General features: G+C 44.0%; 1 protein-coding gene across 2 annotated transcripts; it reads left to right on the top strand.

Moving 5' to 3' along the window:
• Positions 1-3,241: 3,241 nt before the first annotated feature.
• On the top strand, positions 3,242-13,118 carry lbhl (LBH regulator of WNT signaling pathway, like). Of its 2 annotated transcripts, none has more exons than XM_088627695.1 (4): positions 3,242-3,751; positions 9,632-9,713; positions 11,031-11,340; positions 11,767-13,118. In XM_088627695.1, exons 2-3 carry the CDS (start codon positions 9,636-9,638, stop codon positions 11,319-11,321), a joined length of 369 nt encoding a protein of 122 aa, XP_088483821.1. In that variant the 5' UTR covers positions 3,242-3,751; positions 9,632-9,635; the 3' UTR covers positions 11,322-11,340; positions 11,767-13,118. The 2 variants fall into 2 exon arrangements, with proteins under 2 accessions (XP_088483821.1, XP_088483820.1); XM_088627694.1 differs by having other exon boundaries at positions 3,251-3,751; positions 11,770-13,118.
• The last annotated feature ends 282 nt before the right edge of the window (positions 13,119-13,400 follow it).

Here is a 13,400-nt window from a genome sequence, read left to right as displayed (position 1 = left end):
TTCCCCTCCCAACATTTTCCCTTCCCTCTTTTTCCTTTTCCAATGGACTCGCCCCCAACCCCTCCTCCTTGTCTGCTGTTTATAAATATTCCACAGTGTGGTGGCCTCCCTCTTTCTTTCCCTCCCTCTTTCTCTCTCTCCTCTCTCCGTCTTTTCCCCCCTCTCCTCTGTTGCTGTAATCTGCAGCTCCTCACCTCCACTGCACAGATGTGTTTCAGTGCCAAAATCACCAGCGTTCATCACTCTCCAAATTCCTTCTTTCGTCAATCAAAACGTCTGCGTCTTCATATCCTCCGATATTTTGGTCTCTGATAGTGTATCGCCCCGTCTCAGTTCACCCATTTACAAAATTCAAGATAGAAAACATACCATTGATTAATTTGATCATGTGTGACCAGGACTGAAGTATTAAAGAATGTGTTAGGGTGCTATGGTCATTTTATAGCCCAAAGGGTTTTAACCTAAACCTGATTATCTGTTCTCCTGGTAGCTTGTTGAACCTGGAAATGCTGAAAGTATTAAGGAAATGTCATTAATGCCATTTCATGCCCCATAAGTCCTACAGCCCCTATCTGTGTAAAAACGTGCCTCCAGTTCTGACGCGTGCATGGACTTCAGGCCTGTAGAGCACACCTTTTTTACAATATGTCAGTGTCTTTTCTCTGTGGGCTCAGTGGCCTTGAAGAGAACATAAGTGACTCATATTTGAACAGCAATTCTGAAGTCTGAAGGTGGGAGCAGGAAAGACAGTTATCTTCCAAGGTGAAGAATGTCTTTTTCCACCTGTACTGTGTACCTTTGGTCATGTTAGAGGAGACCACCTCTGATGGGAAAACTGTCTGCTCGCTTTCCTCCCCTCACCCCCTCTCTCTGCCTTGGTCAGTTTTATTCTTCCCAGGCTGAACAGCTGATGTAGGAATGTTTTAAAAAGGAAGCACTGGCGTGTTGGTGCCAGTTCTGAATACCAGTGAGGTTAACTCTTAGCAGTCTGGCTAAAAATAGGCTGCACTCTGATGTATAAAATGCACTGCCTCTCCGTAGTTTGACTCTCTGGCTGGGTCTGGCAATGTGTTTAAACCTGGGTTGGGGCAATTTTGGCACAAAGTCAGTAACCACAGAGTCAGCAAAAGCATCCCCAGGTCCAATTGCTCCCTTAGATTAACCACAGTGATTTCCCCCAACAACAGTTCAGTTTTCAACAGTTCAGCTCAAGAGAAGTTCTTGCAGACTTGGTGCTCTTGCTCAGCTAAACTGTAAATCAAATTGAAGTATTTCATTTTGTAATTCTAATAAATAATAACATGATTGATCGTAGTATTGTTAAAAGTAGAATTTCAGGTGGACAAGTCTATCACTAGCACTGTCAGATCCATTGTGTTGTGTGAGTTGTTCTTGACTCGTCATTATTCAAATTTTGCAGTTTTTTTTTGCTACTTTTGTGCCTGCTAATTAGGAACAGCCAAGCCAACTTAGTGTTCGATCAACTCTGCAAAATGTATACTTTCGTACATCTTGAAGGGCTCAGTAAAAAAGCAAGACCTTTAACAGACACTTTACCTTGAATGAGAGTTTAAGCTCTGGTTACGTGATTATTGATATTTTTCTTCTGTGTCAGGGTAACAGGAGTAGCCATAAAGTTCACTGAAAAGTCGTACAGCATTTCTCCTTTTAACATTGTCTGCTCACTCATGTACTCAGGCTGGGTCACCTATACTCTTGGGATAAAGATGATCCAGGGCAGTTGAGTACGGAGACAGATTGTTATGTCCTCACATAGATCAGTACATGTTGTGTGCATGTCCTCAGTTCTTCTTTCAGCGCAAACAACTGACATCACTGTTCACTTTTGATGGCTGACACCACTGTTCCAGCTGTCTCTTGTCTCAGCTGTGATCTATAGTAATACACTCCTGCTGGCTCCTGGAAACGGCTGAGTAACGGACTTACACTGAAAATGGACTGATGACTGCTGCCCTCACTGCCTGGCACTGTTGTGCCCCTAACCATCTTCAGAAGCCATCTCTGTAATCCAGCATGTGGTGCAGACCAAGTTCTGTAGTGATAAATGTCTGTCCTCGTAGGACCTGCTTCTGCAGCTAGGGTATAAGACAGATATGATAAAGCCCCTGTAGTGCATAATGTAAAAAGAGAACATAATAGAGTGACAGAAATTTAAAATAGTACCCAATACACTTACGTACATCATGAATTCTGTTCAAAATAGATGTTGATATTAAGGGGAGAAATATATGGCAAAAATGTGAGTCCTCTTGATTTGATGGCTTCAGTTTTTCTGTTTTGGTCGAACCTTCTTGTGGCTGTGGGGGCCACTTATCCAGAGTTCTATCTTTTGTAGAGACTACTCTACTGAAAAGACTCTGGTGCCCTCTAGTGTGTGTTAGTTTGGATTTTTGTTGCTCCACTTTTAGGTGTTTAAATGTTCATGTTTAGAAAAAGTGAATACATATTTTATCTCACATTCTTGAATTGATTTAATACCCCCTGCAAAATCTAAAATTCAGAAGCATGATGCATATCAGCGTCACGCCGCAGCACTCATTTATGGATATTTCTCACATCTGTCTTCCCCTCTGCCAGCAATGAACCATCCAGAGGCCAGCACTGACTGACAGTAGCTCTGCGGTCTGCTCCTGGCTGAGTACACTGTAGGGACAGGGCTGTGCATGCAGAGAACTCTTCTTTCTATATTCTGGATGCAGAAAGCTGTTGTAGCACCTGTATGTATGGGGGAACCTACCAGGTCCTTTGTTTAAATGTGACTAACAACACACTACTGTTCAGCTTATACTACTGAATTCTGGGATAGAATTCCATTGATCTGATGGGGAACACTCGTTCAACAGTTCACATCTTCCCCTGTTTTCCCAGGAGAAATATTTGGAGCTAGCAAGAGGTTGGCTTTCAAGGAAAGCACAGCGGGAAAGAGGACAGTCCTTCTGGGGTGGCAGGGGGTAAAGGGGGGGCTGGACTCATGGCTCTTGACGCAATCCAGAGCACCCATCTAAAATGCACTCCAGTGTGGAGCAGATTTTAGGAAAAAAAAAGTCCTGCATTTGTTAGACAGCCAATGCATGCTATAAATAAACTGGCTTGTGCCCTTGATCCATCTGCTAATTCCCGGAATTGTCCCAAATCCACTTTGATGGGAGTGACAGCTCTGGTAGCAATGCTGCAGGAAGGAATTAGCAACTTTTTATCTTCTGTTTCTCCTTCAATGTTTGCATGACTAGAAACTATACAAGTATATAGGCGTATACACTCCAGTCTTGCCTGACAGAACCCGTGGAGCTCATGGGTAGGCGTGATCCAGGCAGGCTGACGTCACGCGGGCTCTGCTTCTTTAATTCAAAGCCATGTTAATCCTGTTGCTCTGGAGAGCTTGTCAGCTTAGGCTGGATCAAAGACAGAGAGAGAGAAAGCGAGAGAAAAGGGAGGACTGGTGGTCTCGAGCGCCGTAGGGAAGTTTGTTTATTGTTAGTTGGTTCAGGAGTCCGCCTCGTGCCCCATCCTGCTCTACTGCTGCCGTCGTCTGGATCTGCAGCTCGCCGAGCTCACCCCGCCACATAAGCCGGTCACCCACTCAGCAGCCCGCCTCACCACACCTACCCGGTGCCATCCTGGAGGCGGGGTGCCATCCTGCAGGGTCTGGGCACAATGAGAGCTGTGGGGGCTGTGCCCGGCTGCCCGAGACACCCCAGGTTTCGCTGCCCCCCGAAGATGCCAGCGAGAGGTAAGGGCAACAGGCGCAGCAGACAGATGCCTAATCAGCGGCTGGCAAGGAGAAGCTATTTAGAGGGAACGGCCGATTGCTGCCAAAGCCTCTCCTTCCGCTGTAATCGAGGTGGCCAGCTGGGAAACACCGTGCAGAGATGGCGGCTCAGGTGAAGATTTGAGGACTTCGACAGGGGCCTTTGGTTTCTGCTATTCAGTCATCATGACATTGCAGTTTCCTTAGCCTAGCCCATTGCCGGTCTAGACAGAGGATCACAGTGCGTTGCACGCAAGGGTGGCTGGATTAAAGGATACAATAAGTTGGGTGAAGGAACCCCTTTGGTCTTTGTTCACAACTGCAATATCATGAGAAAGCCCCGGGTTTGCAGTTATTTTAAAAAAAATGAGACAAAGTCAGATCAGATTTTTCCATTTACTTGTTAATCGTGAAAATCTGTATTTAAGGAAGGTTGGGTTTTTTTGCTGAGGGTGATCTGTGGCTGCACAAGGAAAGTAACTGGGTCAGAGGTTATCAGAAACTCTTCAATATGCTTTGTTTCTTATGGGATTCAAAAGAAAAGGTTATTTCCTGAACATGTTTCATAGGTATCCTAGTGATAGTGAAGGCAGAAGTTCTTAAGTTGTCAAAAGAAGTTGTTTAAAGGTAAAAGATTTCATTTGGTATGATCTGGTAGAGTAGCGTTGTGCTTGGATATTGGTTGTTATCAGTTTACACAGACATCTTCAAAAGGACATAAAGTAGAAGTGTGTCTTCTAAAATTACTATAAGCATGTCTAAATAATGCACCAGATATTGGAAAATTGTAGGATGAGGCCTTTATTGATCTAAATTACTGCAGCCTAAGTTCTTGAAAGCCACAGTGTTGAATGGTTTTAATCTTAATTGAGCTTTAAATGACTTTTTTGGTTCACGTTTTTGCTTTGTTTAGAGCATTGCAGGTCTCTGTGCATAGACGTTGAAGGCTTCCTTTACAAATCTGGACTGTGTCTTTCTGAGACCTTGGCTATTGATCTCTGATGTAGGTAAATCAAGATTTGAAAGTGATCAGAGTTCATTTTAGTGCTAGTTTGCAGCAGCACTGGGAATAACAGCTAAGCCAATCCGTTCTCTCCTTAGCACATAGGGGAAACTGTCTATACTTTGTAAATCACCCAGGCAAGCAAGCGAACAATTAATCAAACAGGCCAAGGAACATTAAGAGCTCTCCATGGAATGCAAAATAACTCAACAGAGATCAAAAGACGCAAAGAAAAGCAAGACAAAATAAGGTACCATGCAGGCAGCTTGGCTTAAATGGTGTGGCTGCACATAATCTCCGAGCATCCACCCCTAGTACACACACGGAGCATGAAGTCACTCTTGTCATTGTGTAGTTGATCTCATTAGCTTGTTAAGGTTTTACTCAGGGAATTAGAGGAGATGCCAGTTCTACATTCACCCACCCTCCACCGCACTGCTAATAAATCCGCATGACAAAGTTTGCTGTTTGGGAATGGGTTCAAGTCCCACACAGCTAAATAAATGTCTTCAATGGTCTGTGCTGTTCATTACTTTTTTTATTGTCTGGACCTGGTCCGGACCATGCTGTGCTAATTTACCACCGCTGTGTGGGAGGAGCTTTTGAAAACTGAAGATCATCGGTACCAATTCAGGCTCTGGTAATTATAGGCTATAACATTGGTGGTGGTGGAGGGGATCCCCATTACCTGTAAAGCGCTTTGAGTGGAGTGTCCAGAAAAGCGCTATATAAGTGTAAGCAATTATTATTATTATTATAGGCTGTGCCAATCCTCCCCAGTGGCACCAAAGAGAAGATGTGTTTGATCTTGCAATGATACTAGAGGCAGACAAAAGACGACCTACCCTGCAAGCTTTTCTCTGCCACTTACATTCATTCACACTGCTGTTGTTATTACTTCTGAACTCACATCCGATACCAGCAGCCAGGAGCCAGCAGCCATATCACCCTGCAACTCACAACTGGCAACACACAGAAGCTAAGCAGGTGTGAGCCTGGGAAAAACTAAGGTTGCTGCTGGAAGAGGTGTTAGTGGGGCCAGCAGGGGGCACTCACCCTGTGGCTCATGTGGGTCCTAATGCCCCAGTGTAGTGACGGGGACACTATACTGTAAACAGGCACTGTCCTTCGGATGAGATGTAAAACCGAGGTCCTGACTCTCTGTGGTCATTAAAAATCCCAGGGTGTTTCTCGGAAAGAGTAGGGGTGTAACTCTTTTCGCCTGGACAAATTTCCCCCTGGCCTTTACCAATCATGTCCTCCTAACAATCCCCCTCTATAAATTGGCTTCATTACTCTGCTCTCCTCCTGACTGAGAGCTGGTGTGGGGGGAGAGTACTGGTGCACTATGGCTGCTGTCGCATCATCCAGGTGGATGGTGCACACTGGTGGTGGTGGAGGGGATCCCCATTACCTGTAAAGAGCTTTGAGTGGAGTGTCCAGAAAAGCGCTATATAAGTGTAAGCAATTATTATTATACCAAATTCTCAGCTCTTTGGTGCATAGCTGTTGCAGAAGGTTATTTTTGCTTTTTCCCCCCACACTTTTGTTAACTGGAATTAACCAAATTAAAACCTAGTTAGTAACATAAGTGGGGGTTTTCCAGCACCCACAAAGCAACAGAAAGGTGCTCTGTTCCCCAGTTGGGGCCGTTTTGAGTCATGGGTTAATTTTTCTATTGAAGATTTTTTTTTATTATTTTGAGTTTTTTAACCTATTTCACAATTTTCAAAATTTCCAGCTGTTGGGGATTTCAAACAGTTATGTAACACTTGTGGCCTTCAGGACTGAGGCTGTCCTAAGAGGCAGAAAGGCTTCTTTGTGTCACAATCACACATCGTGTGAGTGTTTTTGTACAATGACTGTAGGCCCTGCTTTGAGAATAAAATGTGTTGGGTACAGGGTACAATATGGCACTGGGTACTGCCGTTGTGTGAATAAAATGGATGGGCATCCTATCCAGGATGTAGGCCCACCTTGTACACGGTACCAGCTGGGGTAGCCTCTGCCTCACTGAAACCCTCTAAGGTGAAATGCATTGCTAACAATGGATGGAAATACTGTAGTATTCCTTGGTTCTTTTTAGTGAGAGCAAACCGGAGAGCTTTCTCAGAGTGTGTTCTCCTAAAGACACCTCAGCGTCTGTGGTCAGGGTCAGGTCCATTATCATCTTATCTGGGTGTGACCTTCAAACCTCACCCCGGTACAGTGTGTGCCTGACCTGCTCACCGGCTGTGCTGGGGTGGTAAATTGGAGTGAAGCAGAATGAAATCAATCATGGCAGAAGATCAGTGAAGTGTGGTGAGGTTTGGGACCACACTTCACTTGGCACCACGTTTCAGATTAACGCACGTGGTGAGAAACCATGGCAAAGAAAAATTTTGCTGCGGTAAGCTTCTGTTAAACCACAGCACCCGTGAGCGCTCACGAAAGCATGTCAGCATTTCCTGTTGCATTTCCTAAAAGGACAACCTCCTTTCAGAGAGAGGTTCAAAACAATGAGCTCACCACTTGGACCAATACCATAAAAGAGTGGTTTAGTGACAGGGAAAGGAAGAGATGACATTATTATTATTATTATTATTATTATTATTATTATTATTATTATTATTATTATTATTATTAATTTCCGTACCTAACACACATATGCAAGGATATACATTTGTAATTGTGGGCATTTTACTGAATTAATACAAGTGACATTCATGCTCAATAGTACAGCAGCATGAGTTTAGGATTTTAGTCCACAAGCTTCCGCTGACAAGTTACAGGACCATAGGTGCTAGGAATGCACTAGGGTCCTGGGTCCTGGGTCCAGTATGAGCCAGACCCGTCATCACCTATTGCTGAACCCTGAGACACTGGGGGCCTGCAAGACCACATTGTGAGCGAGGGACAGCTGCGAATCACCTTTAAAGATGCCTGACTTTGTGGACCCGTCAGATTTAAAGCTGCTCAAATTAAACAAATGTATTAAGTGAGTTGATTGCCTCATAAGGATAGATCTGATATACAGTATAAAAAAGTTTTTTTTATGGGTCTATTACATGCAGCTGCAAGTGTTTCAAACGATGTGATGAACTAGTTGCATGCTTTTCCGCAGAGGAGAGCTGTATTTCAGTTTCCTTTGCGTCATTGTATGCGTTATTGTCTTGTGAAATTTTAGTGTCTGTTGTGAAAACCACATCAGCTTTGTGTTTTGCTGTAACTCGGTTTTAAGAATTTAGTGATTTTTTGTCTTGATCTCCAGGCAACAGCATTGTTTACACCGCAAGAAAGAGGCAAAGAGAATAACTGTGACACTTCACTCTTTGGGAATGGCTGCCAGTTTTGCAGTTTTCTGTTGCCCAGAGCAGTCTACTGCTCTCCTGTGACTATTTCTTCTACTACCTCAGTTGCATGTGTGTTTGTAGAGGGTGGCAAGCAAGCTGCGTGGCACACACACATTGACATGTACAACGACACAAAAACAAAACAGAGCACGGACTTCTGAAGTCCATGCAGTCCGTACACTTCACCTCTGTCAGGGCATGGAGGGTATATTTATGTACAAGGGGCTTAAAAAGTCAGCAGACCATCAAGATCATGTTGTGGAGAAAGCTGTGCAGTGTGGAACAATGAAATCAAGTCCACACAGGCTGTGTGGATTCTACACATCGTTATTCACAAACAACAGTACACTCCACGAAATGATTCTCCCAGAGGCTGGGATTTGATTTTTATTCTGATAAAGGTTTCTGTCATTTTCCTTGAACCGAAGTACCCCTTTTGAGATCTTAAACTACAGCTGACCTGGTCCTTATAGGAGACTGCCTGCTGTCTTGAAAGAGAAGGTATTTCTTTCAATCAAACGTAATGTTTAATTTCTCTCAGTCAGTGATGTCATGCTATATGCATACCCATGTCGTAATTATTTATTCGCTGTGTTTATCCAGTTGAAATGAATGCTTGTTCCAGACTTTTCATGGTTTTGAGGGGTTTTTGTATCTTTCTTCTACCCCTAGTTGATTTTTTGGTACCTTGTCATATTTGTAGAAACTAGCAATGACTGCACCCTGTCTGCCCTGTCACCTGTACTTCATCTGCATGGATTTCAGCTCCAGCACTGTACGACATTAGTAGCTACAAAAGCAATTTTCACGTTCTGTCTTAAGCCATGATTTTGGATTGTGTAATTGATCGGATTATCTTTCTATTCATCGATCATATTATTCATTCACAACTTTGCTTTGCACTGTATGTCTTATTTCAGTAGGTTCTGTTGTGATATTAACTTTATTATACGCCTGTACGTGTTGCACTGCGTGACTTACAGTTGTTGATGATAAACATGTATCAGCCAAGCAGGCTAAGACCTTCAACTGATTAAAGGGAGAAAAGTGAAAAATAATGAAATGACCTGGGATCTGATCCTTTATAATGTAATCAAGTTTCCCCTTGATTGCAATGGGCAGTCCAATCTCTTATGGCAGTCGGTGCACATGTGCTCTGGGCCATGTGAGCAGGGAGATGGTAGTGGTGTGTGTGGTGGGCGGGGGGCGGGGGGATTAACTGACAAATGGGATGCTATTAGGGGCTGGCAGCACCCCCTGGCCCACGAGCCAAGACACCACCTGCTCAGTTTTCCTCTTAGAGATAGCAGAGTCGATCTGTCTCCTCTTCAGTCAGTATGGAACAGTGTCACTGTCTGTCTGTTGCTGGCCATCAGCTTGACGTCAGTGAAGTGGATACGTGACAGGAAAGGTGTCCTTGCCCCGTACTTGTGCCAGACCACCCCTGTGTCAGTCCCACCCATGTGCTCGGCTGCCTGTTTCGTTGTTGATGAGGCCGCGGCTGGTCTGTCTTTCGGTCCCCCGCAGAGTGATGGAAGTGGTCTGCCCGCAGGATTCTGCCCTCGGGGAAGCTACACCGCAGAGGAAAGAGAACAGGCTGCCATTCCAGGTACCGAACCGGACTGGACTGGATTGCGATACAAGACGGGAAACTATGTGGTCTGTGAAAATCCAATAATAATATATTTTGCGGTATAAAAACTGCATTCTTCACATTTCTGCTTCTGCGTTTAGTTCCCTCGATGTTGTGCAATAATGTAAACAAAAAATCAGTCTAATTTTTCCCCAGTACTGCAACATTGCATTGCTGTAGACTGAAATGTGAAGACAGACAACTTATAGTTTCGGTTCCCTCGAGTTAATTGCATCTCAATAAGTTAATCACAGTCACTCTTCATTTCTAGTGTGTATACAGAATTAAGGGTGTCAGAAAAGCAGCTTCACATTGAAGTACATTCTCTAGTTAAGATAGTAGATACTGTAGATACTTTATTGGGAAATTGCAGTGCAACAGCAGCTTAACACAGTCAACACAGCACAGTGTAACTAAATGATACAATAATAATACAATACAATCAGTACAGTGAGAAGTGAACTAAGAAGAGTTACTCACAGTCCAGAACATACAAAGAACAAACCAGAACAGTACACAGAAACTTGTATTGCACAATATAAATATAAATATAAATATATTGCACAAAAACGGTTGTAAATGGTTGTAAAGCCAGATGTCAGCATCTGAAATGATGACAGGATGAGCTGTTGCTTCCTTCAGTTTTGTTACTTCCTCTGAGGTTGTTATGTTACGTTGTCAAGATCAGAGCCAGTCTCTGTTGAGCTCTCTCCTCAACGTGTTGTTTCTGTACATCTAGCAGGACAAATGGTGTCTAAGAAGGACTGTTCTGAGATAATAGCTAGCGCATCACCTTGACAACAGCAACAGTGGGTACAAAAGGCACAGCCATTACACAGAAGATAAAATGCAAAGATCAAAAACTTGAAATGCAAGAAACTCAGAATGAACTTAGAGGAATTTCTGTTAAACATTTTGTAGGAAAATATATTCTATTTGTTTTGACATGGTTCTGGAAATTGATTGTATTTTGACGTGTGCTGAAATTGAGCTATTGAATTATTATTTTACTGCTACAATATTTTCATAACAGTATTAGAGTATGATTTTGGGTGAGGATAAATTGTAGGGTTTTTTGATTGGCATTATCTGTGTTTTTCAGCTTCTGATAATCTCCCTGGATAATACTGCATGCAAAGGAAATAATGATAATAATAATAATAATAATAATAATAATAATAATAATAATAATACAATTGTTAATGATAAGAGCCAGAAATGCAGGGCAGGGTGTTGGGGGCCTGTTGCCTGTTGACTTTGCCTCGCTCTCTCTCTCTCTCTCTCTCCGCTCAGATCTTCCCAGACCCCGTGGAGACAGCCCTGGGGCCGGGGGGCTGGGGCGGCGAGGCTGGCCACCCCAGGCAGAAGGAGCGCCTGCCCTCCATCGTGGTGGAGCCCACGGAGGTGAGCGAGGTGGAGAGTGGCGAGCTGCGCTGGCCCCCCGACGACCTGGGCTCCTTCGAGGAGGACGAGGACCTCTTCCTGGAGCAGTGCATCCCCCCGGCCAACATCGCCGACTGGGGCGAAGATGAGGGAGGCGGGGAGGAGGAGGAGGAGGCGGCGCGGGGCGAAGGCGGGTGCTGATCGAAGGACGGTCTCCTCGGTACGTTGTGACCAGGTGTCACCAACAGTGTCACCCCAGTGACCGTGTACCCCCTGGCCACACCCCTCCGTCGCTAACAGCATGGACCCAGACGTGCCATTTCTGCCGAGGTTGTGCTGATACCCATCTGTTCCAGATAATCCACGACACTAATATCAGGAGGGATCCGAATCTCCCCCCATTTTCTAATGTTTTGAACTGTCTGAGGGGCTTCCAGAGACCAGGCTGACAGTATAATGACTTGAGAGAATGCAAACATTGGCAGAACATACAGACCCCTGCTGTTATGACAAATGTTATGTATTTTTATGAAAACCTGTTATGTCTGTATGTCAACAGTCATAAAGAACGAAGTGTTATCTGGGTTACATATGTCCTCCTTCAATGACCGTGACTGCTGTTCTCCTCTCCTCTCCTGTCTCCCAGCAGATTTACGAAAGTACAGGATTTCGAAGAAGACACCCTCTCCTTTCAGTGAGAGAAAGAGTCTACTCCAAAATCACAAGCACCATAGGACAGACACCCAGGCTGATCTGCACCTTCTGATGTTACGGTGTCTACTCATTTTTAAGTTCGACATAACTGTTACATATAGTATTAGGATGGGCATATCCTTAAATCGAGAATTTCCCATTTTCAAAGAGAACGTTGAGAGAACTCTAGTATGTCTGCCTTTTGCAGTTCCTTTCAGCAATAATTCTCCAATTTAGGGCTCCGAAAATCTGATCCTGAACACCCCTTCTCAGAAACAGTGGGAATCTAGGATGGCTCAAGTACAATGTCACATTCTCTGAACCACATGGCCAGGGCAGTTCACATTCAGATACTCTTCATAGTGTTGTGTAACGGCTGCACAGATAGGGCCGACAACAGTGTGTTTCTGCATGTTATATAGCATCCTACAATAGCTGTGCAGCTAGGGCAGTTTGCACAGTATTGGTCTCTGTGCTTAATATTCTCTGATACTTGCAGTGCTCGGTTAACCTGCAGTGTTGTGCTAAGTAAGATATCCTCTGTAATACAGTATATATGCACTGTTTCTATGGAAGCACTATTCAGTGTGAAGTATCCTTCACTACTTGCATAACTATGGCAATCTGCTCTGCACTGTGTTAGTCTAATGTTCTCTAACACATCATATCAGAGATATGTTTTTCTCTGATACCTGCTCTGCTAAGATAATAGGGCACTGTAAGGCCATCAATGTAAGGCATTATGATAAATGTGTAGTTAAGGCACAAAGTAATTATGTAAGATGTTCTCTGATATCAGTACAACTAGCTAAGGCAGTCTAGAATATATTTCTATGCAGGGTATTCTCTGTTACGGTGCTAATGCAATCTGCGCTGTGTTTCTGTGCACAGTATTGATGGCACCAGTGCAGTCAGGGCAATCTGAGAGGTTCTTGTGTTATTGAGGCTGCCTAGTGCAGCTAGTGCATTAATCTCTTGTCGTACTGGGGGCTATAAAAGAATAGATTGAGGGGGGGCAAGACACTGACAGCAATTGTCACTTAGCTGTCAGCCCTGGACTCAGTCACCGCTGCTGTAGAGAAACAGCGCACTTCAGAGCTCAGGGGTCAGAGGTCTCTGCAAGAAGGCTGCTTTCCCTGACCTCACTGCAGCTCCTGCTTGCATGCCACTGCTGGTGAGGCCAGGTGGAGGCTGCTAGAGTTGAGCCTCATCCTCTAATCTGTAAGAGAAACATGCAGACCGGTTTTGTGAATGTGCTGTGTGTTTCAAATACCATCAATAAAAGAGTAATTTGGAAAATACAAAGTGCAATACATATGAAAATGTAAGTAGATATTAAGATAGTATTGTGTAGATTTTAATATGATTTAAATTAATTTTAACATAAATGTATTTAAAAAAAGCCACTGGCCAAAATATTAGGGATCCCTCCACTGCAATGATCTCCTGGGCTTTTTGCTGTTTCCATCAGACTCAGACCAGTATGTATTCCACAGGGGGCAGCATAACATGTAAGGCACTAAACACTTGTGACTTACCCAGCCCAAAAAAAGGCACATGAAGTGGGATTGCTTGTTTTTGCGCTAA

The sequence above is a fragment of the Lepisosteus platostomus genome, chromosome 4 (genome assembly GCF_059453375.1).
Source record: "Lepisosteus platostomus isolate fLepPlt1 chromosome 4, fLepPlt1.hap1, whole genome shotgun sequence".
Taxonomy (NCBI): Eukaryota; Metazoa; Chordata; class Actinopteri; order Semionotiformes; family Lepisosteidae; genus Lepisosteus; species Lepisosteus platostomus.
Note: the sequence above shows the minus strand (reverse complement) of the source record. Positions and strands in the feature narration are given on the sequence as shown.